This window comes from Eublepharis macularius, chromosome 12 (genome assembly GCF_028583425.1).
Source record: "Eublepharis macularius isolate TG4126 chromosome 12, MPM_Emac_v1.0, whole genome shotgun sequence".
Lineage (NCBI taxonomy): Eukaryota > Metazoa > Chordata > Lepidosauria > Squamata > Eublepharidae > Eublepharis > Eublepharis macularius.
The window spans coordinates 60,067,628-60,094,335 of NC_072801.1; the positions used below are offsets into that span (position 1 = coordinate 60,067,628).

At 46.2% G+C, this 26,708-nt stretch overlaps 1 protein-coding gene across 1 annotated transcript in view; it reads right to left on the reverse strand.

The window, feature by feature from the left end:
• Window positions 1-7,887: 7,887 nt before the first annotated feature.
• Window positions 7,888-26,708, reverse strand: part of PTPRH (protein tyrosine phosphatase receptor type H) — a 38,644-nt gene continuing 19,823 nt past the window's right edge. The window contains exons 10-22 of the mRNA XM_054994101.1: window positions 26,114-26,192; window positions 23,932-23,979; window positions 22,775-22,865; window positions 20,826-20,916; window positions 19,529-19,605; window positions 18,376-18,510; window positions 17,462-17,584; window positions 17,175-17,335; window positions 15,277-15,412; window positions 13,597-13,728; window positions 8,446-8,548; window positions 8,303-8,357; window positions 7,888-8,074 (exon numbers count right to left, since the gene is read on the reverse strand). Of these exons, the coding sequence (XP_054850076.1) occupies window positions 7,888-8,074; window positions 8,303-8,357; window positions 8,446-8,548; window positions 13,597-13,728; window positions 15,277-15,412; window positions 17,175-17,335; window positions 17,462-17,584; window positions 18,376-18,510; window positions 19,529-19,605; window positions 20,826-20,916; window positions 22,775-22,865; window positions 23,932-23,979; window positions 26,114-26,192 (1,418 nt within the window). The remainder of the gene's footprint in view (window positions 8,075-8,302; window positions 8,358-8,445; window positions 8,549-13,596; window positions 13,729-15,276; window positions 15,413-17,174; window positions 17,336-17,461; window positions 17,585-18,375; window positions 18,511-19,528; window positions 19,606-20,825; window positions 20,917-22,774; window positions 22,866-23,931; window positions 23,980-26,113; window positions 26,193-26,708) is intronic.

Consider the following 26,708-nt stretch of genomic DNA (forward strand, 5'->3'; position numbering starts at 1 on the left):
TTTCACCTTTCTCTTTTAAAAAACTCTGATCTCCAGCTGATACGTATTAGCCGATAAAAGGCAAAGCGTGCAGATGTTTTTCTACCAAATTTGCTCTCCGAGAAGCCGCTCCGCACCTGCCTTCTCATGTTCTGGAAGATGAACATAAGACTAGCATAAGTAGCAACTTCTATGACATTGTTTATAAATTTTTGATAACATTAAATTTTATTTGATTAATATTTAATGCAATTCACCGACTTGGAGCCTCACAGGCTACTACCTGCCTTTCAGAGTGCGGCTCCTCTCCACTGATTCCCCCCCCCCCGCTTCCTTCCAGCTCCAGATGTCCCTTTAAGGCCTCCTCGTCACACAACAAACCTCCCCGTGGCTCTGGACCCACCTCCAGCAGATGAGGAGGGACTGTAGCTCAGCAGCAGAGTGCTTGCCTTGCATGTGGAAAGTCCCTGGTTCAATCCACGGCATCTCCCATTAAAAGGCTCAGGGAGCAGGGGCAGAGGGAGCACTACTGGTCTTGCCACAGCAGATGGCATAGAGACGGAGAAACCGAGGACCTGATTCAGCGGCAGGCAGTTTCAGATCTAAACACACACCGATCTGCCGTACGCATCAACACCACGGCCTCCTTGCCCTGTCTTTCCTCCAATGCACCACAGTGCTTTTCTAGAGTCATGGTGTGTGTGTGTGTGTGTGTACATGCATGCACGTGCAGCATCCTGTTGTAACACCCAGAAGAGTCATTTCCCTTTAACAGGTCTGAGAGCTGCTCTGCTCCAATCTCACCTTTCTCTCCCCCCCCTCCGCCCGCCCCCGCTCTTCATTGTATCGTTTAGTAGAATTCACCCTGCAAATCCTGCTTTCCTCATCATGACCTTTTCCTGTTCCTCCAGTTCTCCCCTGATTTCTTTAATGGTATTTCAATCATTTTTAAAACCCCTGCTTCCTCCCTCCCCTACAATGAGGCTTGAGAAATGATTTACACATAAAAACAGGCCATTCGTACAGACGCAAGCCCCCAGGATAATCCAAAGCCACAAAGAGGCCAGGAGGTTGTGTGGCTCACCCAGGACCACAGGCCAAGAGCCAACAAGCGTCCAGCCCAGGGGTCAGCAGGGGAGGGGGCAGATGCTCAGCACAGATCTCATGCGGCTGGCACAGAGGTACCCAGTTCCCTGCTCATCTGCTTGATGTTTGGTGCAGAGCTGGAAGCCTCAGTGCCTCTGCCATGCAACACCCTCAGTAAGGGCATTGTGTCACCAGCACCTATACTATGGTACTCGGTGAACGAAGCGGATAGCCCACTGAATCACAAGCTGTAGCTGGTGAAATAACCTGCTGCATATATTTTGGGGCACCATTAAAGGCTTGCCGCTCGGTTTGTTTGTTATCCTGTTTTTACCCCTCTAAGGGGCGCTGTTGAGATGCTCTGCCTCAGGTTTCAACACATGGCACAGCCTGAGTGCTTGCTGTATTCCCATACTCTCTGTTGGACCTGCACATTAAAAAATTTTTTTTGCAAACTATTCACAAGAAAGACATCATAAATCTCTGGTCCTCTCTCTTCCGTGACAGCATCTCAGCCTTGCCATCTTCCGGCCTCCTCCGGCAACCTGTTAATCAACCCCAAACAGGTAATAGCTGTAGCAAAATGTTAAGCTGGATTGAGAGGAGTCTACAAACAAGTGAGTGTTGCTGGGAGAGGCAGCTGACCAAACATCCATCTAAGCTGCCAGTCTTCTCTTCCTCCCACCCAATTCAGTCGATGCCCATCAAACCCAAATGTCAAGCCACAATAATTGCCACCCCCTTTGCAGCAGGAGTAACAATAAGAGGCCTGCCCTGGGTACAGTCAAGAGAGAGAAAAGGAGAGTGCAGACAATATTGGCATTTAGCAAAATATGAGGGGCCACAATTCAGCGATAAAGCCCATGCTTTGCTCACAGAGGGTCCCTGCCTTGCTCACAGACCCCTGTCCCTGCTCACAGAGGGTCCCCTGGCATCTCTAGGAGCAGGTGCTGGGAAAGGCCTTCCTCTGTCTCAGAGCGCTTGTGCCCATGATAATAGAAATATTGAGCTAGATGGGTCAAATGTCTAACTGGACGTAAGACATCTTCCATGTAAAACTCTGTTTTCATCTTGTGTCTGGAATACTAGTTTTTCTTAGAGGCCCTGTGAAGGCAATGGGCCAGGCACAGCGCCTCCATTCGAGCTGCTGTCCGCAGCCCAGCACAACACACATTACTGATGGGGAAGAAAAAAGTCCCTGATACTGAACAGCAGCAGGCAAAATTCACTGCATAACAGATGGATGGACGGACAGGCAGGCGGATGGACGGGCGGATGGATGGATGGAGCTTTGGCATTACTTTTACCACCCGAGGACAGCAAGTAGGGTGGGTTTTAAAAACCAGGCCTGTTTGAGACTTCTATTGATTGTTTGTTGAATTGTTTTAGCGGTTGGTTTTATGAGGGAAGCAGAGAGAGCCTTAAAAAGAGAGTTTGAAAGTAGGGGTTCTGTGCTCTTTTGTTGATTAGATTAGATTTGAACCAGTGGTTTCTGAACTCACACTCTTAGCTGCAGGGCTGCACCAGCTGTTTGCAGTCCCACATGTGTGTGTGTGTGTGCGCACGCGCGTATGTGTGCCCGTGAGGGGATGTGAACATCTTTAAACTCCTGTACATTATATGTCCTACATACATATGATTAGGCTGGGAACATGATTAAATATGTAATCCCAGAAGATGCCCAGCTTGAAAATAACACCATCTACGGAAGCTAAGCCCCTTGTTGTTACCCCACAAGACACCCTCCGGGTCCAAAACAAATAGGAGCTCTGGGTCATTACCCCCCCCCCCATAATCCACTTCCCTTTCAAAAGAACTCGTCTCCCTCAGAAGTCCCTCGTATATATTTTGAGTAGATCTGTAAACATGTACGTAATTGGTTTGATTACTATTTAGCATTTACAAGAGTGCTTTCGGTTCAGCCCAGTAACCATAACTGTATACAGAGGGAGAGGAAAAACTTAACTGAACCCCAAACTAGAGAAACAGAAACCTTTCGCCTTCTTCTTACTCCAGCCCAATAGGGTAGAGGCTAAGATTATTTTTGCCGTATCACAGTGGCTGACAGTGTGTTTTTAAAAATATTTTTGATAGGCCCAAAAAGGGCCCTGATAATTTCTTTAAAAATTTTGCCACTCAATTCATTATTTTAGTCAAGGTACTTTTAAAAACTGCAAATAACAGCAAAAGAAGCAATCCCTCCCCCACTCTCCTAAAAGGAAATGACGGCTATTCTGAGATTATAGCTGTTGTGACACATCATCTAAAAAGTCAGCTTTTTTACTCATATGCAAATCTATGCAAATTCATTCCACTAAAGCGCGCACACAATTCATCCACTAAGATTGGGTTAATCTCGACCGCCCTCATTTTAAGCCTGCTTTAATGCTTCTTTTCTAAAAGGAGGAAGCCGCTGGTGCTCAGGACAGAATGGGAGTTACACTCCCCCCCCCAACATTCTCTCTAATCCCAAATACTTGCATCTGGTTTGTTTAGGGCTGAGTGAAAGCAAAGATACTCTGTGTGTGTTCAGAGGCATTCTCTTTTCCATTATTACCCTATAAGGCATTTTGAACTGGTTCTGGGACTAAGGCTGGATGAATCTCAGCCCAAATTCAAGCTGCCTCTGAAAGATTAGGTTGGCAGTATTCCAATCCTAACAAATAATTAAGCCTTGGCTCAAATCAAACCTGCTTTACCTCTCAAATCCTACTACCCTCCCCAAAAGTAGGAACCTGTCTGGCCCTTTGACTGCCTGGCAGCTCAGTCCCCAAGACCCATTGCTCGGATGGAACCTTTTTCAGCTGCTTCAGACCTTTTACCATGAGCTCTAAAACTCAAAGAGAAGCATCCCAGGAATGGTCCCGGGGGAGAGAGGCTGGCTGCCCAAGCCAGAATCCTTCTCCAGGCAGATAAAGGAAGAGAGAGGAGAGAGACAGAGGAAAGAGATGCTACCTAACACACAAGCACAAATCAATGCCTGGATGAGGATTGGGGCGGCTGGCTGGGTGACGTAGGCAACATCCATAGCTGCTCTCCCCATTTCCTCTGGAAAACCATGACAACCACAGCAAGCCCCACGTCGAAGCCATCCGCAGGGGGATATAAGCCACTCAGGCACACACACCTGAAGCACAATTCCAGTTGCCCTGGGCAAAAGCAAGGTCTGTACCTGCCTGCTCTCCTCACGCCTCCTTCCAGGTCTGAAGAGTTGTCAATGGAGGGGAGTGTTACTCTTGCATGCACATATTGCCTGACATATGAAAATCAAGAGGCACGGGGGCTCCAGTTGCTTTGAAAGCATACCCAAGACGGGCTTGCTTTCCAACTGGAGAAGTGCTTGCCCCGAAGTGGATTTTTAAAAAATCAAAATGCCCCTGTTTTTAAATCCAAAACTATTAATTGAGGGGTTAAAAGATCAGACAGTTGAGTCACCTTTAAATTATTTCATTGGATGAAATCCCAATAGTGCTGTGCCTTAATATTCCCATTTTACAAGTAAGGAAGTAAATATGGGGAGAGAGACCTGTCCAGGATTGCACAGCAAATCTCTGGCCGGGCAAAGGCCAGACGCCAGTTCTCCCATGAACTGCATGCCCAGGAACAATGTCCCACCACACCAAAACCTCACCCCAAAAACAGCTCACCCCAATAAATGGGAGAGGCTATGGTCCAGCTGAGAGAGCATGTGCTTACATACAGAGGCTTCCAGGATTTATTTCTTTATTTTGTAAGTTTCTACTCCACTTTTCTACTAAAAGACCACTCAAGGTGGTTTACAAGGAAAAATAAAAATGAAAACAGACCCTATCTATCACATATGGAACTTACAACAGTTCACACATAATCATTCGTAAATCCATACTAATTATGTAAATTCATAAATTGTAAATTCATTTAGAAAAATACATTTTCTAAATGAAAATAAAGAAAGCTAGTGTGATTTATTGCATCAGTACTGGGAGACCCAGATTCGAATCCCCACTCTGCCATAAAGCTCACTAGGTGACCTTGGGGCAAATCTCCCTCTCTCTGCCTCACCTCCTGCACAGGGTTGTGGTGGAGAAGATAAAATCGAAGAGGACAAACCCATGTATGCAACCCGAGTTTCTCAGAGGAAAGGTGACATAAAATGGAGACAGATAGGAAACAGTAGTAAAAATGACCCTAAAACTTAAAAAAGCAATAAAACCATCAATTGCATTTTGAAAAATCAACAATGAGCAATACAAAACTTATAAAATAGATCAGCATCTGGTCATGGATTTACCAAATGCCCTCCAGCGCAAAATGTTTTATTAGATCTCTGGAAGGCCAGAGTGAAAGAAAATGGTAGGTCTCCTTGGGCAAGGAGTTCCAAAGGTTTTTTGGCCGGGGGGTGGGGGGCAGCTGAAAAAGCCCTGTCATGTGAGCCTACCTACTTCTATCTCCATTCACCAGGCAAGCAGAGCAGAAAGCACCAGTAACTGATGATCTTAGACTGGGAGTAGGTTCTTATGGGTGGAGCACTTGTCAGCACTTTGAACTGGGCCTAGAGACAAACTGACAGCAGGGAGAAGTGACATAGTGCTGGCGTTCTGTTCGGTCCCTGGCATTTCTTGGATCAGGGCAGAAGACTGGGAACAACTCTCTGCCTGGATGTGCAGCAAAAATTCAACAGATGAAGCTTTTCCAGGGTAGAGTTAAACTGGTAAATCTTCACTTTCTTCATTTCTACCTGCCAGAAAGTCAACAAATACAGGATTCCCCCCTCTCTCCAGCCTGAGTGATAGAAAAATCTTGATCCATACCAATCCAGGCTTGGCTACCATGGAAAACAACATGCTGAACTAGGTAGACATGAAGTCTGATCCAGCAAGATGATTTATCAATTGAATTTTTGCCTGCCATGGGGTCGCTACTAAAGACACAGGAGTCCTGCAGTTAAAAAGAAACCTGTGAAAGCTTCTCGTCTGCTTTAAAGGTGATTCCACTTCATTCCTGACGTGTTCCAGATCAATCCTAGTGAAATCCAACTCAACTGAAGCCCTAGTGATAATTCATTGGGGTGTAGAGATTGTGGTTTATAAACGGACCTTCCTCCATCAAACACAACCCTGAGAGTGAAGAAAGGATTTGTAGGAGAAGTCCTAAAAGCAAGGGGGCTGGGTCCCAGGGTGTGCTCTGAAACTACAATATGCTGCAGCTTGCTGCATCCAGCCACTGCCTCAATGGGAGACCTCTCGGAAAACTGACATAACACTGCCTCCCGTTCCATAACAGAAGGGAAAGCAAAGTAATTAATAAATTAATTAAAACTAGATTAAGTGCTTGATCATTGGGTGGGGGGAGGCTGGAAGCCAGAAAACTTGAACGGTAGACATTTATAGAGGCTGGCTACCATCCCTCGGTGGCAAAAGAGATAAAAACACTCTACACGTGCTCAGATGCCCTTTTAATGCTTCCTAATGCCTTGTGCGTTACAACGCCGAGCCCTAGAGCCGGGTCTCAGCCTGCCTTGGCACAGCCCAAGGCCAGCGACGGCTGGATCAATAACCCCCGTGTGCTTTCAAAAAGTTCCGCCCCTCCCTGGAGACAACAGCTAGCCTTGACGTGAATTATTGATGGCTCACATAGCAACTCTCTCCGGCTCCGGCGTAAAGCTAACATTCCCAAATGGACCGGCCTCGCTTGCTTCCTCTTCTAGCGAGTCCCCCCCCCCCCCCGCCGTTTCCACCCACTCTTGCCAATGGTATCCTCCGTGTGGTTTTATTATTCGTACTTTCCCAGAGGCTGCTGGCTGGCTTCCTTGAAAACCTCTCTCCAATCGAAGCAAAAGCTCTCTCTTCCCCGACTGGCAACACCCCTCCTCTTTCTCTGGCCATCTAGCACGCACACCCATAGAACAAGGACACATACACACACCCCTCCAGTGGTTTAATTCCTTTGAGCTGGAGGGGCACAGCCTCAAATGGAGCACACCAATGTAAAATTAAATGGGCGGGGGGGTCAACTAGTCAATCATGAGGAGCAGTGGGGACACACACCTCTATAAATTGGCATAGGCTGGGTCAGAGCAACCATATTCTTGGTGGGGTGTGTGTGTGTGTGTGTTCTACACAGTTTCTGTTCAGGGTTGCCACCCTCCCTTTCCATTCCACTCCGGTCCCACCTGGACAGGAATGCCCTCACAGGTCTTGATATCCACCTGGCATTACTTTGGAGGAGCAAACAGAAAAGGGAATCTCTCTCTTTCCACCTTCCATCCTTTGCCTCCACACATTGTTTAAAGACCATTCTTCGTCTCTCTGTCCTTCTCTCCAGTCCCCGTACACAGAGAACACCTGTCTTTGTTTCCGAGCCTCTCGGGAATTCTCCTTCTAGCCCAGGGAAGGAATTTCTCCTCCGCTCGCCAAATCTTTTCCTTCTCTATGCTCCAATCCTGGACGGCTTGAGAAATAAATCCTCCTGGGCAATGGCCGAATTTGGGGGGAAGTCATTCTCTCTTTTCTAAATCCGCCCTTTCTAGAAAGCCAGGATCCAAGAGGGAAGCTGCGCCTTACCTTTGAGCTGATCTTTATTTTTCCTTTCCCGGGCGGTTGGGCGCTGGACGGATCCAAAGCCAGGTAGGTTGAGAGCAGAGCTGAGCCGAGGCGAGCCGAGGCGCGGGGCTGGTCGATTTCAGCCAAAGGAGCTGTCCGCGCTCCGTGGTGCTGAAGCGTCTCTCGCCGAGGGGTGGGGCCGGGAAGGAAGAGGTGGGGTTAGACCCGAGAGTGACGAGAAGGCATCGACAGGCGGTGTGTGTGTGTGTGTGTAGGGGGGTGGCGAGTTCAAGATAAAGCCTTATCCGTTCTCACGAGCATGAGGTCCAACATCTGGAGGATTCTTGAAAGGGATAAGGAACCAACGGGCAGGGGAGAGGCAGATAATTATTGCGAGCAGGTGGCGCCCCTCCCTGCAGCTGAGATCTGAGCAGGGATTAGATTTGCCCGTGGGAGACTCAGGGACGGAGAAGGCGGCGGCTGTCGGTCTGCGAGGCACGAAAACGTGCCACCAGCAGCACCTCCAAACTTCAATGGATTCCAAAAGATCGCGGCTTCCTTCTTTCCGTCAAAACTTTTGAGAGGATGCTGTTGATACCTCCCTAAGAAATTCTTCTTTTAAAAATTAAACTTTTGTAAATATGCTTCTGAATTCCTCGAAAGATTCGTCATATCCCCTTGGCAAAATAGAGGGGTCCCTTGAGGTGGTGTGTTACCTTGAAATGGGAGTGCAGACGTGGGAAAGAGAAGTGGGTGTGTTTGTGCTGCCATCTGTGTATGAGAGAGGGAGAAATACAGGATCACACAATACAGAGAAGTTACCACGGAATGCCTTTTACTTTAACCGTTCGGTACTCACCGTCAAGCTGGTTTAAAAGGCGGATGTTCTCATCCTCATACTTAAGGATGATGTGAGAAGTCGAAATCTCCGGAAACATTTCTTGCAGATTAAGGAGCAAGGGCTAGAAACAGGGAGAGCTTGTGATTCTATTATCATGTATGCTGGATTTCAAGCAGTGGAACTGTTATTCTTGGGGCGTACACATATACAGACTCAAATGAATGAATGTCAGGAAATAAGGAAAATATTATGAAGCGTGTGTGGGTTTTAGAATAATGGGGGGGGGAGTGAAAGACTAAGGGAGGGCGTGTGTGTGTGTTGATAAAAGGGATTCTGTGCTAAAGAGAGAGTTCTAGTAAAGAGGAGAGGCACTTCTGGGAATAAGAGCCCTTTTCTTATGAGAAGCCAAAGGAGAATGACTCGTGTGTCTGCTAGAGAGGCGCATATTAGTGAAGGGATAACAGGAATGTTTGTTTGCTTATGAGACAGAAGGTGGACGTTCGTGCATGTGGGTGAGAAGAAGATGGAGCCAGGAGCTGAAATGGACAGTGTGGGAGTGGGGGGGGGAGCCTGGTGGGTGTGGCGTGTATGAGAGCTAGAGATTGGCATTGCTGCCCTCCTGTGGAGAAAGGGAGTTTTGCAACCAGTATTTAGAGCCCAAGGAAGAACAAAACCCAACCATTTGTGTGAAAAATAACATCTCTCCTGCCATACACAGCCCTTCACCTATCCACTAAACTATACTTCCCCCCAGAGAAAAGTCTTTATTTATTTATTGCATAATATTTATTTATTGCATAATTATAAATTAAGCTTCATGCCTAAATTGGGATAGGAAGCAAGGTCATTGCCACCCCCCCACACACACACACACTCACATGTGCTAGCTATTACAGCATGCTAGTTCTCATCCCAGCAATTCCACCTCAAAGGGTCCTGGCATGCCTGCACTATAATCCACCAGAACCTTTTCCTATTCACAGCAGTCAAGTCTTCCCCTATGCCAGCTTTGTAACATGGCCGGGGCGGGGGGGGGGGCACCTAATTTGAGAGTGCAAAAGCAGCTCTGTAGAGAAAACCATACAAAGGGCAGTGACATCAGCAAAAATCAATGATTGTGATTTCCCCAAATCAAGTCCAGTAACATCTTAAAGACCAACCAAAGTCTCCAGGGTATAAGCTTTCTGACTCAATGCTCACTTCATCAGATATGTAGTTTCCCTGGCAGGAATCCATGGTAAGCAATTGTAATAGCCTGGGAATTTTGACTGACCAAGCAAACACCCTAAAAGACATGCAGGGTGAGATGGTAGGTTTTTATGCTTCAGTCAGAAAGGAGGAGGCTAAGTGTTAGAAAAGAGAGAGCTTTTAAGAGTACGCATAAATCTGAAAATGATACCAATATTTGTTACGGAGAAAATCGGAAGCTGTCTTGTTTATATAGTTTGTTTTTTCTTTTTATGTTGTTTCTTTGTATGTTTTGTTATTTCTGTATATTGGTTACTTGTGTAATTGTAAGTTTCACAACTTACAATTTGTGTAATTGTGGATTTTTAGGTTTTGCTCGTTTATTATATAAAAACTCGAAAGAAAGAAAGAAAGAAAGAAAGAAGAAAGAAAGAAAGAAAGAAAGAAAGAAAGAAAGAAAGAAAGAAAGAAAGAAAGAAAGAAAGAAAGAAAGAAAGAAGCTTACCGAAGGAGAATGAAGCTATTGGGAAGAGTAACCTTATGGAACTTTTTCCTTTTCCAAAGAACCCTCCCGAGCTACGAACTGCTATACTTCACTCATCTCTTCCCATCAGTGCATTGGCCAGTCTAGCCCAGCATTGCCTGCTCTGACTGGCAGCAGTTTTCTAAACACCTTTCCCAATACCAGCTACCTGACAGGCCAGGGACTGAACGTGGGATCTGCTGGCAAAGCAGGTGTTCTGCCACTGAGCCACAGCCCCTTCCTTAGCCTGGCTAAGAAGAAATGACCTGACCCCCACTTACAGACACTATTTACAACCATATATTTATACTGAGTCAGACCATTGGTCTGTGTAGTTCACTATTACTCTCTCTTCAGGGTCTCAGGCAAAGCAATGTCTTTCCAAATACTGGGTACTAAAGACCCTTTTGACTGGGGATGTTGGGGATAGAACCCGGGTCCTCTGCAAGCAAAGCAGATGCTCTGCTACTGATTTTTAGGCCCAAACGCAACTCTAGTCCCCTGCAACGCCTGCTGCAAATCATTACAGACTAACCCTTTTCAGGATCACAAGTTATTAAGTCCCTGAATCTCCTGTTATCGGTCAGTACCAGAGTACAAGGAACCCTGGCTACCCTCGTCCCGTTAGGACTGTTGCATCCAGCATCCCCTCACCAACAAACCCCAGGAGGCCTGGCCTACTAGATCCACCCTTCCCTGCTTAATTGAGAATCAGATCTGATCATTTGCAAGGAGTCATGACCTGGTGGGAAGGGGGGGGGGAGAGGAAAGATCTGACAGTTCCATGGCAACATTTTTGGAACTGACACTTGGGTTGCCTCAGCAACCAAATAATTCCTTTTATCATTTTCTCGTGAAGATGAAGTGGGCCATGATTCAGCCACGTTATCCTTTTCGGCTGAACATGCTGAGCCCAGCCTGCACACGACACATCTGGGTGAAGGCCTGGGGTGTTGTGCCATAGGGAAGCAACTCCCAGCCCTGAACAGGATGGGTGTGGGGAATTGAGAGCTGGGGAAGGAGAGTCTTCTTGAGGAAAGAAACAGGCAGGCAATCTCTGTCTCAGTGCACCTGGGTTTGTCGACCGTGGGGGAAATGATGTTCTCCCGGTTTCATGTGCAACTTGGTGAAGTAATGCACACCCCAGCGCTCGCTGACTCAGATGCTGTCTAATGCTCTTTGATTTCATTCTGTTTTCTTCTACATTTTAATCCTCATAGATGCAAGTATTTTTTTTTCCAAAGCAGAATTTCGAATTGCAGTAATATACTCTAGGAATATATATTCCTAAGTATGACATTTTCCAGTAACGTTTTGTTTTTATATTAGTTTTCTGAGCAACTCATCCCACCTCCTGATTGTCCCATTTCTTTTGCTTCTTTTCTGGCATTTTATATGACATGCCATTTTTACACCATTTATATGAAATTGATACAAAAGAGGAGTCAATTTTAAAGGTAACAGGTCTACAGAATTACATTAGTACAGTTGGGAAACTGAGAAGCAACTGTTGTTTTGTCTAAAGACATGAGAAATCATAAGAGCAATATGAACTTACCAGTCGAACCAATATGGTCATGAAATTTGGAAGAACATACGTTCATAATGGAAGACTAAAAGTGCAATCTTAAACAGAGCTCAACTGTTACAAGACCATTGACTTTAATTGACTAGAAGGATATAACTCAGCTTTAGAATGAGATGACCAGGGACACCTTAGAAACTGAAAAGATTTTCTGGGTATAAGTTTTCAAAGGCAAAGCTTCCTTCTTCAAGGGAGCTCTGACTCTCCAAAGCTCATGCCCTGAAAATCCCGTTGGTCTCTAAGGTGCCACTCAAATCCTGCTGTTCTTATGCAGATCAACATGGTTACCTACTTGAAACTAAAAGTGGGTATGTGGAGTTGGTGGCCTAGTAACTTTTACAGTGCAATCCTAAGCAGAGTTACTCCAGTCTAAGACTATTGATTTCAATGGGCTTAGACTATAGTAATTCTTCTTGGGATTGCACTGTTAATGACTTATTTACAAAAGTGCTTTCTTGTAAATTAGTCTGGATGAGGGCCTCACCCTTCCTGTGCTAGCTGCTTTCAGCAGACGGGCCTCCCTATACTTGTATTTACTACTTTTTATGTTCTCAAAGCCATTTACAACTGAAAAGTAAAACAATGGAAACATTATGAAATAGAAAGGTTTTAACATCTGAGGGCATTCCTCAGAGACAGAACTTGATCCAGGCACCACAAAAGGATATTTGGTGGCTTCAACCTCTAACAGCCTTGTAGATGGGAGTTTGGAAGCAGGAGAGCAGCCAGGCATCTGGGAGGGGCGTCTGGATGGCTGCTTCACTGGCAAACTGCTGCTGCGTCCCTTTTCTCTGATGCAGCAGCATTTAGGCACCGGAAGGAGCTCTTCACCCTCTGTACTATCTCACTAAATTCTCTATTTGCTTAATGTTTGCTTTGAGACAGGCAAGCTGAAGGGTGAGGGGAAATGGACAGTCCCCCAAAGAAGAAGTGAAGCTTCATGCTCTTTGCTCAGGCAAGAAAAGTTTATTTAAAAGACAGGATATTTTGAAAATTATCTTCTGCAAGGGTAAAAAAAAAAAAAAGTAGCCTTGCTTTATCTTGCTTTGCTAGCAACACCATTGGAGAATGTTCTGTCAGCATGGAACACTCATTTAATATTTTATAGCTCTTTTTCATCCCTGAGGGCCAGAGCGGGGAACTGCCTTTCCTTTGGGGTCTTTGCAGGGGGGTCACTGCAGATCTTGCAGAATGGGACTTTGCGCATGGCCTGGACCCTGCAGGCAGAGGGAATGGTTGCTGTTTCATTCTTTCCCCCTTGCCTACCACAAATTATAACTCCCCCTACTCTTCTAATTCAAATATAGTTTTCTCCAAGGTTAAAAGCGAGTTTCAAGAAGCACGCGTCCAAAGCTCTCCTGCAATACACAGCTTTCATTATTAGATCCTGGAGCAAATACCTGGTATTGCATATGCTACGACCCGTGATTCTCGACCTGATCTTCAGATGTCACCACAAAACATGTACGGGGGGGGGGGGGGGGCGGCGGCTATACAAGCCAGTAAAGCAAACCTGTTGCTCAAAATCACTGTGCCTGGTGGTTGCGCCTCTGACTGCATTTGAGAAACCCAGTTCTAGACTTCTTGCTTCTCCTATTGTGCGTGGATCCTCTCAGAATGGCTCAGTCCAACGAGCATATTTATATTTCCAACCAAAAAAAGGAGGAACAGAGACCATCCCTCCTCAACCCACCCGGCCCAATCGATGTACACACCAAAATTGGTTTGTTGTCAGTAAAAGAGGCTCACATCTCCTCTGGAAACTGACCCCTGTTCCGTATGGCATGTCAAAGTTTGAGCGTTACGGCTTTAGAGAACTTGGGGGGTGGACATTCTTGGTGCTTTCGAAGCATGATGACCAAAATCCTCATACACGGGACACCTCATAGTCTTGGAAAGCCAAAGTATTTTCATACACAGCAGCGCTCTGCATCTTCTCGCTGTCGACCTGTGAAGGAGGCTGGATCCTGTCCAGGAGACACTGATGTAGGAACACATACTGGGACTGTGGAGACAAAGATGTACTGTGTGTGGCATCCAGTCACTAAAAAGGATATGTCATAATCAGCAGCAGCAGTAATCATATGTTGTAATCATCAGAGCCAGTTTGGTGTAGTGGTTAAGTGTGCGGGACTCTAATCTGGAGAGCCGGGTTTGATTCCCCGCTCCTCCGCTTGAAGCCAGCTGGGTGATCTTGGGCTAGTCACGGCTCTCTGGAGCTCTCTCAGCTCCACCCACCTCACAGGGAGTTTTGTTGTGGGGATAATAGTGACATACTTTGTAAACCACTTTGAGTTTGTAAGCCACATTAAGTTGTCCTGAAGGACGGTATATAAACTGAATGTTGTTGTTGTTGTTGTTGTTATTATTATTATTATTATTATTATTATTATTATTTATTCATGTCCTTTACAGTCTGCCTTTATCACTGAGACTCAAGGCGGATTACATAGTGTGAGATTAGTACAATCAATATCAAGGACATTTCAATAGCCATAGGATAAATAAATGCAAGTTTACAAAGATATAACATTAACAAAAATCCTATACAGAGTTGAAGAAAGGCTGAAACAGAGCATAAGCAATTCTAGGACTGACATTAGACAACATAGAACTACTGAGTAGGGTCATACTTGAAGCACAGGTAGCACATAGGAGCACATACTTAAAGCAACAGGTAGGACGTAAGGCAACACAGTGGTGAAGTCTATGGTCCCTAACTTGTTAGTGAAGCATCTTTTGGAAACCCCCTCCCTACAATACAGCCCTTCCATCTCAGTAAAAAGCCCTTTTGAATAATTCAGTTTTGCATCATTTGCGGAAAGCCAGGACAGTGGGGGCTCTCCTGACCTCTTCAGGCAGGCCGTTCCATAGGGCTTATGTGTAGGGGGGCACATGGCAACGGCTCAATTGTCTTTTGGGTGCTTTGCCCATGTCCAGAGGGTTGTTTGATTTGGCAACATTGTTACATTCACACTGGGATCCCTGATTGACTAGGATGGCCATGTGAGGGCGGGAAATAGCACAGTGGGAGGAAATGTGGTATTTAAAGCAGCTACTGAAAGGGGCAGTGAACATGTACAAAAATGGTGCATTCTTGGAGGTACTTCTGGGAACGATTTAGGGCCACTCAAGTGCCCTGTTAATTACAAAAATGTTTGCAGTTATTGTCAACTTTAACGCTTCAATAGGCTTTGAGCTCTTTTTAGGTGGGCTTTCCTTCAATATTCCCCTACAGTCTCTGCCATTATGAAACTCAACAGTTACAGTCAATAATAAAAATAATAATATTTGATTTAAATACTGCCCTTCAGGACAACTTAAAGCCCACTCAGAGCGGTTTACAAAGTGTTATTATTATCCTCACAAAAATCACTCTGTGAGATGAGTGGAGCTGAGAGAGCTCTGAGAGAGCTGCAAGTGACCCAAGGCCACCCAGCTGAAGGACGGGTAGGGAATCAAACCTGGTTCTCCAGATTAGAGTCCTGCCATTCAGCGCCCCCTGCAGGTCAGGAGGATCTGCTCTATACACAATTTAATAATTAGTCCTCACCTCGGTTTGAATCATGAGTGGTCGGTTCATCCTCATCCTCTGCACAAACGAGTAGACGCCAATCTGCCCCTCTTTCTGGGCTTGGCTCAGCAAGGAGTCCAAGGCAATGAATGTTCCTGTTCGGCCCACACCAGCGCTGGAAAGGCGGGAAACATCAGACGCTGATGGTATCAACTGAAACCTCCCTTTCAGGCGAATCGGAAACAAGCACAGAAAAGTAGCAGGAATTGCCTGGCATTAGAAGCTGCTTACACGATTGCTTGTAATGGACCCTGACAGTAGATTCTGCAGTTGCACAGCATATTACAACCACTGTAGGAAATGCGCTTTTAGCTCTGAAACTTGTTGTTGCTTTGAAAGGGACATGTTGCGATGATGTGTGTTTAGGTTTAATTTCATTACTGCTTTAAGTGCCTAGACTCCACTCCTGTCTGAGAATCCGGAAACCTTGGCTCCTCCTCCCATCTGTCCCTATCCCCTTTGCCAGAAAAAATCCAGGCAAGCTGGTGCTTAGTCGTCCTGATCTCCTATACTTCCCTTACTGAAAGCCCAGCTGAGAAAGAACCCTTGGCACCAATTTCTACCGGTTATTGGTTGGTTTATTATTCATTTAAGAAAATCAATAGCCTGCTTTTCCATGCAATGGTTCCCCATTAAAGCCACAAAATACAATCCAAAATATCAATCAGGCCATAAACGAGCAATGAGCAGAGGACTATTCAGCAGCCAAGGGAGCCAATAAATCAAACGGTACATTGACAACAGAACATCTGTCTGAAAAGAGGAGTCTTGGCTGCCAAATGTGTTGCTCCTCAGCAGATTCCCCAATTTTGGGATCAGCCCAGAAAAGTGCCACTTCATAGAGGCCACAAGCCTGGTGGAACCATTAGGAGATTTTCTGTGGTTGGTCTCAAGGAGGAGAAGGGCCATAGCCCAGCTGTGGAACACTTGCCTGGCAAGCAGGAGATCCACTGTGCTATTTCTTGCGCTTAAGGTAAGGGATCTCAGGTAACAGAAATTTGGAAAAAATGACAGCTCTGGAGAGCAATTGCTCCTCAGCACAGCTGATACTGACCCATGTAGGCCAATGGCCTTGCTTGGTATAAGGCACCTTCATACGTCCATCTCTTTAGGAGAAGTATAGCTTAGAGGTAGAGCACCTGCTTTGCATGCAGGAGGTCTCTGGTTTGGTCCTCGCCACCTCCAGCTGAAGGGCTTCAAGTAGCAGGTAAAGGCCTGTCTCTACATGAGACCTTGGAGCTGCTGCCAGTCAGAGCGGGCAATGCTGACCTAGATGAACTTGGTTCTATTCGAAATAGTTATATTTCATTTGGCAGCAGAGTTACTTAGAAGTATTTTTTTCCCAACATGCAGGTAATCAAATTGTAGAAAGACAGAACTTACACTTTATTGAGGTAGATTCCATTCATGGCGATATCTTGGAGTAGAAAGAAAGAGTCCTAGTCTAAAGAATCACTTTCCCTATAAATGCCACGGCCAGAATAGCCTGGTAGCGAGGCTGCAAGTCTGGGTCTGTGGATGAGACTTCCATGGCAGGCGCTCTGAGAAATACATTTTCCCACTTTGGAAGGCCACAAGGCAAGAGAGAAGAAATCTCCCAAGAGACACAGAGACAGAGGAGGAGTCGGGAGGCATTCTTGCCTTAGACAAAGAGAAACGGCTTACTATCAAGAGAGTTACACAAACACACAGAGAGACAAGCAGCGCCCCCTAATGTCCAAGGCACGTTGAGTCACCTATTCCATCAGGTACAAGGCAGCGTTGTATATCCACAAAAACAATAAGCACCAGTACCGTGAATTCAGCCCAGAGGCAATACCAGTCATCAAGAAAGTCAATTCATCTCTCTCTTCTTCACACCCCACTGTTTGGTTTACCTGCAGTGAACCAGAGCTGGACCACTCTCCGTATGCTGTTCTATGTGCTTCCTCACGAGGTCTCGAAAGTGAAGGATGGCACTTGTGTTCGAGGGTACCCCGTGGTCTGGCCACGATGTGTAGTGGTAATGGCGGGCGAGGCGGACCTCCCATTCATTCTTCTGTTGGGAGACACAGAGAGGTAGATGCCCTTCAGCCTAGGAAAGACATCTCTAGGGAAAGGGTTGCAGCAGCACTGACGTGGAGCAGCAGAAGGCAGGACCAGCAGGAATCCTACCACCCCTTACCCGCTTGATATTGAAGTCCCGGATGGTCCAGTCAGGGAGGATGGTTTCTATGACAACTGAGACAGTGATGTCTTCGTAGGTGCAGGGCGTGTAGTCCAAGGGCCAATACCGTTCACATTTCACCTAGCCAAGGAGTAGGAAAGCAGGATGGAGGAAGAGAACAGCAACAAATGTACTGGGATGGCTACCTCTGAGGGAGTGTAGCAAAGCTATCATCAGACTCGTGTTATATTTTGGCTCCTCAGCTTACAGATCAAAAATCACACTTCTATCTCCTCTGTCTCCTCTTCGTATTGCTAGTTGGGAACCATTTTGGATTGCAAATTCTCTTTTGGGCTGCAGTTCCCAATGGAAAGAAGCTAGATGATCATCTCGCAGCTTCCTCCATTCAACAATCTGATACAGCAGAGTCAAAACTACTCATTGCCCTCCCCAAATACTTTCTGCAGTGCTGAAAAGGCTTTATTTTTGATGATTTCCCATCATTCCTTGGGGGGGGGGTAGAGAATTCACTGACATAAATTGCCCTCACTTGTCATGACCAAGGGCAATTGAGGACAAGGAAGAATTTCACACAGCCAAGTTTGATTGGCTAATTGACATTATGGGACCATCCCTGATTGAGCAGAATCACCCATGTGACTATTTCAGAAGGGACAAAGCCGAAAGAAAGAAGCAATGGCAGTTCATAGCTTTTAAAAATCCTCCTCCTCAACACAGTCTAAGCAACTTTCAGGAGGAATTTCCATCCCACCAAAATCACTAGTTTAAAAGAAATATCAAAAGTGGAGAATACTTGGCACAGACCTAGCACCTGCTGTTTTGAATATGCAGTCCCCAGAGGACCAGACTAACATTCAAGTGATTCCCCACTATCCCATAATGTCATCATTATCACATGGGATGATGCTCACCCGTCCATTTTCTATGCAGTTGGTGAGCATGACCAAGGTTGTGATTCGTTGCTCCCATATCATGCGCCAGACATCATGAAGTGTGCCAGGCAAGGGTCCTTGGGTTGCAATGTACTCCTTTTCCCTATGGTAGCCCTGGAAAGGGTGAGGAGGATGCGGAGAGCTTAGATAAAGTTAAAGGGAAGAGGTTTTCTTGCACAAAACCCTTGCCCGGAACAAAGGAACCTGCTAATACCACACTTTATTGCGATGTGCACCTTTCAAGTGCAACATTCTCTGTCATTACTATCATAGGAACTGGGAAATCTACAGTGTGCACTACCATGGTCTTCTCAATGAGCATGGTTCCATTGTTGCGTGAACAGAGCTATTTTCCATGCACATATAGCTTCAGGGTTGGCTCTAGCCCTGGAGTTCTTGAGGAAGCGGGAAACACTTGAAAAGGGCCATTTTTCATCAAGTCAGACATACTGTGCCCCGCTTGCATTTTTGCTTGTGCAAGGTGTTGCACAAGATTTTGAACAAGCAGAACTGTGCTAAGTCTGTTTATGTTTCTGCTTGCATATCACTGGATCCAAGCCTTGGCATGCGCAAACTGACAAGTAGATTTTTCAGGGTTCACATTCATGCATACCAATGCTCCAAATGCATGGCAAATACATGCGTCATCCCTGTTCATGCAGCAACCACACATGTTGGGAGGATCGCAGGTAGCGCACACTCCTGTTAGATATAATTGTAATGTCTGAAAAGGCTGCATAACTGGAGGAGAAAAATTTGAAGGAGTCTGGATTGCATTACATCTTTATGGATATACGTATATTGTGCTAAAATAAAACCCAAGGTAAGTAAGTCACCTCCAAGAAAAATCTCAATTTGCATTATGCAAATCAAATCTCTAACTTGCAGTAATAAAGTCAAGAAATGTTTGTTTTTACAACGGAGGCTGAGATATTCTGGGCTTGGAGACTGGGAAATTTTTAGAAGAGGCGGCAGAAGAGAAACCCACAGCACAGAAACTTTTAAACAGTTCCCAACTATAGCTAAGAACAAACCAAGATAATTCTGTTTCTGCAAAATAGCATCTGGCTTCCACTAAATCCAGGATCGGCAACTACAGGATTTGGATCAAGGAGATCAGAACAGGACTCACGGGAATATAGCTAGCATTGATATAATCTGAGTTTGGATCGCTGATGCTGGGACCGAGCAGGACTCGAGAGCTGTCATCTGCAGAAAAGGAACAAACCAGGTTAAAACGGGACTAGGGAGGATAAGGAACCAAAACGGTTGGTAAAGCTAAAAGGTGGATTCACACCAAACATGGCCTTAAGTAACTGAAAGCTAGTAATGGAAGTGGGCTGGAACCAAAAGTATTTCTGATGCCAGATTAAGGTTCAGCAGCTGGTATCTCCGATGACAAATCCAGCCCTAACAGCTGTCAACCAATATTCCTTCTCTTCTTCCCATTGCTGGAAAATGGGAATCACTGATGAATGAGACTATAGCAGTGATAGGGAAGGGGGACGGGGTTTAATATGCATTACTTAGAGGAAAATTAGGAAGCATTTGAGAAGATTGGGGAAATGCTCAGCCCATCACTTCTCTGCTGCTTCCTCTCTCCTAACAATTCTAGTTGCCAACCAAAGTGCTTGGGAGTCTGGATGCAGTTCTGGATCATAGCTGAGAACAATGTTACTGGCAGATACTGCTCAACAGTAAGATGTGCAGAGCACAGTCAGTGCCTCCCCAAATCTAGGCAGAGAGATGAACTTTACCGAGCAGAAGATGGGATGGGCTTTCCTAATATAGTCAGGCCCCTTGCATCTTGAACCCTGGGACCTGCATACACAACCATGTTCCCAAACAACAGGCAGTTTATTCCAACAAAACCTTTCAAAGGAGAATACTTCACCTTTATATCATCTGCACTGTTAACTCCATTTACTGCCTACTGAGTTGGCAATACAGATACAAGCGAAGTATTTTACTGTTGTTTGAGAGCACAGGTGCAACTGCAGGGTGGACCTCTTTTCCAGATGCCAGCTCACCTACCCCCATCCAAGGCTGGCCTAATCCAGTCTGGAATTCAGGGGATTCTTACACACCAGTGACAGACCACTCCCACTTCCCCCTCCTCTTTGAACCTCTGTTAATGGAGGCGACCTGATCAACAGGTTACACCTGAAGTGATTGCCCCATATAGTGAGATATTTAAAAACCAAAGATCCAGAGGAGTTAGCCATGTTAGTCTGTAGTAGCACCTTTAAGACTAACCATTAACCAACTGTACTGTAGCGTCTGATGAAGAGAACTGTGGCTCTCGAAAGCTTATGCTACAGTAAAGTTGGTTAGTCTTAAAGGTGCTACTGGACTCTTTACTATTTCAAAAACCAAAGGAGGCTCTTCAATGAGTATTTAATGAATGAAGAGTGTGGAATGTAACTCACATGGCAGAACGTTGCTGTAACGGTTCTTCTCTCGGTTTTCAGGATATTCTGCCACAGTGTGGGGCTGTCCAGTCCCTGTGTCTTGCAGCTGCTATTATGTGCATAAGTATGGAAGGGTGAAATACTGAGTTAGTAAAGCAGGACAGGGAAAGGTGCATAACTGGGTGATTCCTCAAGCAAGGCGAATAACAGACAGGCACTTCCTCAGCCAAATAATGGAAGGGCGAGCTACCACCCTGAGCCACAGCATTGCTGCAGCTAGATTGGTACTGTCTACTCGATTCACGCATTACAAAGTCCACGCGGGGGACACGTGGCCACTGCAAGGACTTTAGATCAGACAGCTGCCTCGAGTTCTGTGCACGGAAGATAGTTCCAAGGCAAGGATGATCCCCATTCACATAACACAAGAAGGGGCTTCAGAATTCCCCTCCATGCTGTTTGGTTCCCAGATGCTGCTATTTGCCCCACTGTGGGAATTTATGGGTACCCATCAGTAAATGTAAGTTTCCCCCATGGACAAAACAGTCACTCCCCTGGGCTGTTTTCCATCAGGGAAATGCATATGCCTACTTAAAATGGCTCACTCCTAAGGTCTGAAATTTTAAAAATCTGGCTAACAAACAAAACCATAATAATAAGGAAGAGAAGTCGGTCAAGCCAATAAGAAAGTGGCCAGAAGGCAAACTATCTCCCCTAAGAAGGAAAATAGATGCTGTCTCTGTACGATGCTCCCAATGGGAGACAAAGTGACGTATCCTTTTCTACTCCACTACTGTACAGTTAGCATGCCTACCAATATGCACATTACAGGAGATGAGGTCCTAGGGTTCACCAGGCAACATTTTTTTTTGGCAAAGATGCTGGCAAAATTATGTGGTTTTATCCCTGTAAAACAAAAACCTTCCAAGACAGCCAGCATTACCTTACAGACCTAAACATAAACGCGCATACACAGAGAGGGTGGGATCCAAATAGGGCTGCTAGTCGTAGCTGGTAACCCAGAGAGAGCATTTGAGGGATGGGGACCATTTCTTGGGCATCACACCTACACATGACATCACTTCTGGTGCAAAACAGGAAGTGCTGTCATTTCATCAGGACGATATTCACCCAAAACTCTATAGTTAAACCAGAGAGTTTGGCATGAATCCTAGGTTATCACATTGATATAATGATGCCTCTTCCAGTTTTGCACCAGAAGTGATGATGCATGCTGGCACGATGCCGAAGAACTTTCCCCTGCCCCCTAAATGCTCCTGCTAGGTTGCCAGCACAATGCCATAGCTAGCAACCACAATGACACTCCCTAGATCCAACCAGCTTTTTCCCTGTTGAATAGGTGGAGGGGTCTCCATTTGACCACCCAAAAAGGCCCTGCAGGAGATCATGGGACCTGCAGGGACAAAAGTGTGTGGGACAGGGGCTAGCTGTTACAGTTCCGCAGGGCCTATAAGGCAGAAATGTTCCGCTGGGTCTTCAGCTGAGGGACCGGCGATTTATCCCTCCTGGTTGCCGTGCTCTGTACCCTGACACCCTGGATGCTTGTTTTATAGCTGTGCCTGTAGTATTTTATTGCAGCCTTTTAGAATTTGTTGATGGACTGCTTTTAAACTGTTGATTTTGCAAATTCCGATTCCTTGTAATTTTATTGTGTGTTAATTCTGAGCTATTTTATTATTGTTGTGAGCCGGCCTGAGTCTGTTCATGGGGAGGGTGGGATACAAATATGATAAAATAAATAAGAAGGGAATTTCAACAAGCTTGAGCACAAAAGCTGGCTGAATCCAACCCAGAGTCACTTTCAATAGGCCCCAGAACCATCTGGGAGCGACAGCCTGCCTAATGGGGAAGAAGCCATTTCACAGACCAGAGAAATGCCTCCCACAAGAAGGCACTGAAAGACGAAGCATGCCCCGTTCCCCTTCCCTGGCTGTAGCCCCTCATACCTGGTATTCCTTGGCAAATCCAAAAGCACTGTCAGAGAAGTGCTCACAGCAGTAACATGGGAAAGCCGATACAGACACCGAGGCAAGAACACTGTAGAGGAAGGAGCAGAGGAAAGGGCTGTCTTTATACACTGATGGATGCAGACAACCCCCTGGTCTTAAATGCAAAAGCCTGATTGCAGGGAATTTCTGCTGCCTGAACTGCAGTCTGGCATCTCCTGATATGAGGAAGCCCTTAAAAATACTGCTGTCTTCTGCTGTGCATTTTGTACAAGGAAACAACAAGAGTTCCTGAGAATCCCAGCTGTCACCAACATTTCTTGCTCTTATGGTGGCAGATGCATTAAAAAAAATTTTTTTAATAGTATCTGATAAAGGCTGCAGTATTTTGAGACAGAGAGATTCTGTACTCATATATGAGGCAGGGCTGACCAGAAGGTCAAATCTGCCCAGGATAAACCCTCAGATTAAAACGAAAGGGAGGTGAAACAGTTCTCCCTTTTTCTTCCTCTGCAAGAAATCCTTCCTGGTTCGTTGTCTTCCTGGCTTCATATGCAGCTTAGCAGGCCACATATATTCACTGCCCCCCCCCCGCAACACCCCCTCCTTGAGCTATGCTAGAAAACTCAGCCTAGCCTCTGTGGCCCGCTGGGTCACAGCTTCCCTTCCTTTCCCATCTGGCAATAACCACAACCCAGTTGTCCAGCACAACCAGCCCTCCTCTTTACCTCCTAACCCAGGCATTACTCCCATTCATAGACTGCACTGGCCTGCGTCTCCTCCCTCTAGGGATGCCGCCTCCCTTCTGCCTCCCTTCGCACTCTCCAGCCACATCCTCCTAACCACAAGATCCCTGGCTAGCCCACACTGCCCATTGTGCCGCAGACAAAGAAGCCCCTCATAACACAGCTCTCTGCAAGACATTTGACTTGTGTCACTTTAGACTGAGCAAGACTTGCAAGGTTTCGCATGATGAAGTATTTGGAATGAAGAATTGTGCTACTCTACTCGTATAACCATTTGCAGTTCACAGCCCACCTTCTCTCCCTTACAGGGCACCTGAAATCAGTCTGAGGACACTCTGTTGAGACACAGCACAGCTACGTTTTACGTGTCCTGACTCCATCCCTAAAGCTCAGCAATTCCTGTGTTCTCACCAAGGTGGTTCCACATTTGCTTTTGGCTTCTTTGAGATCTTCTCCCGCCTGCAAACAAGACAGGGAAACTGAGGCATGAATTGGACAGCAATGGTTGAAGCCCCAAGCGAAGTGAGCTGCTATGAAGGGGAAGCAAGCAGCCCTTGAATCTCCTGCTGGGCAGCAGTGCTAGACTGGGGCCTCATGCTGATCTACAGCCAACCAACCGAGATTCACAAACAGGCCTATGTGAATGGCATATCACTCTAGGACATATAAACTCTAAGGAGACTAACAAGCCACCTCAAAAGCTCTCAGCTCACTCATTCCCCTCCCTTTCACTTTAAATAAAACCTAAGTTTCTAGCTCAAGGTCTCCAACTTTTTTTGAGTCTGTGGAATTCTGACATTGGGTGGCGGGCACAAACAGAAAATGGCTGCTGCAGAAGGTGGAGCCAACCACAAAATGGCTGCCACTAGAGTTGCCGGGGCCCTTGACTCCCCCAGCAGGAGATTTGAGAGCCTGGCACCTATCTCGCTGTGCCCTTGGGTCCTCCTGGTCTCACGTGCACGCACAATGCGCATGCGCTCCCAACTTGCACAATGACATCACTTCTGGGAACTGTTGTCATCGCACGGGTCAAAGGGCAGCCTTCAAGTGCTCCCTCGCTCACCAAGGGGCTGGATTGGCCCTCTGGGGAGCAAGATTCAGCCCGAAATGGGCCCACTGAGGGTGCGGGAGTGCACCACGCTGTCCAGGGGCACCCTGTGCAGCCTGGGGGAAAGGGCCCAGGGAGTGTGTCCCCCACCAGCCAAGTAAGTGGGCACGGGGGGGGAAGGGTGGGAGCAGGGGACCCCCCGCCCTGAGCTGCCACAGAAGGAAGAGTCATGCACACACACAGAAGCCCATGAACAGGGGATAAGGGGGCCAATTAGAAGCCCTGCCGGGCAAAAGCCCCAGCCACTTTCTAAAACATTTGGCAGATGCCAGGAAAGGGGTTGGTGGGCACCACAGCATCCTCAGCCACCATGCTGACCCTTGCTTTAGCTCTTGTGATTGCAAAAATTAAGCTGAAAATATGTGATCATTGTTTGGCAAACATTTCATAGGACACATTTACTTTAAAAGTATAACACAGTTTGCAATTTTTTTTGGACCAGTTCTCCTACAAAATGTTGGAAATTGTAGCTTGATGAAGAACTGCTGAGAACGTGAAACCTCTTTTAACCCCCACCCCCTACCCCCAACATCTGTTTCTTGAGAAAAGAATGGATGAATATTATACTCACAGTGTAGATATTCCACTAGAAGCCAGAATGGGGCTGGAAAGAAATTCCTATAGCTGCAAAGGGGCCCAGTCCCTGGTACCCACCCTAGTAGCAGGGAACTGCATGTTGTTTTTAGTATTTCACTGGCAATACCCACCCCCCTTTCTTTTCCTAGTCAGAACAATTTTACCAAAATGAAAAGAAGTGGGCAGGAATATGCATACTCAAATTTATGCACTTTGATTCACACTACAATTGCACTGTAAAAAACAAACAAACAAAATAGCTAAATGAACTGCTCCCTATTGGAAATGTAGCAGAAGCAAACCACATGGACAAATAATTTATACAAGTCCCCTATACCTGGCCTTAAACCGTTGAACATAAATTATGCTCAGATCAAAACACTAAATTATATATTTTTTTAAACTCCCTAAACAATTAGGGGCCCTTCTATAACCCACATGTGAACTTTTGCTGTGTGCTTCCACATAGGGCTGCCAGGTCCCTTGACTCCCCTGGTGGGAGGTTGGCAGCCCGGCACCTACCCCTGCCCCAGGCGGAGGAATGGCACCCCTACTTCCACAGATGACAATGGCACATACAGAGTGCCCAGTGCACAAAGCCAGGCCAAACAAGAGACTGAAGGAGACCAGTTGTCAACCTTTTCTGGTTTCAGTGGAGGCAGCCTAATGGGTCACAACAACGAGACCTGTGGGGAGAGCTAGGTGGACTGTCTTTCCCCCTCCCTCAGCAAATTCTGGCACTTTTTGCATTATGCAAAAGCAAGCAGATAAACGCCAAGCCAACTGACTTGCTCTGCCTCACTTCCTCCTGTCTCAGGATTCATCAAGCGAAAGGCTCTGACGCTTCCCGCTGGGGGCATTCAATGCTGTGAAGAGGGGAAAAAAACTGGCAATATCTAACTAGCTTACCATCTCCTAAAATAGAACAGCAGGAGGCCGAGAAGGACCAGAAGAATCAGCAGACCAAACACGGCGCCAGCGATGACCCCTGCAGATACAGAACAAGAACGCTGGAGATCTCAGGAAATAGGACCCAAGCGTCAATTTCTGGGTCAGGACAAACTTGTTAAATACATCTCCCCTCCTTCACCAGGGGGTCCCAAGATGCACAATAACCCCACCCCATACGTTCTCGGAGCCAAGTGTCTGTTTTATCTTTAAAATGGAATAAATGGGCTGTATCATTGTAATGGGCTTGCAGCAGCTGGGGTCATGCTTTCTGAGGACCCTGGTCTTCCTGACTTGCCCCCAATACTTAGGTCCTGCCAGCTAACATTCAGTTATTCATGATGCAGGGCCCATTTCCCACCCAAACCATTGCTTCCAGCAGCACAAAGCAGCCCTATCTCTTTATGGCATCCCAGTGGCTTCCCTTCACTGTATACTCTCTTCAAATTGCTCCCTGAGCAGGCATTGTATATCTTTGGAGACACATTCACTACCCCCAATAGGTTGCCAGCTCCAGGTTGTGAAATTCCGGGAGATTTTGAGGGCGGAGCTTGGG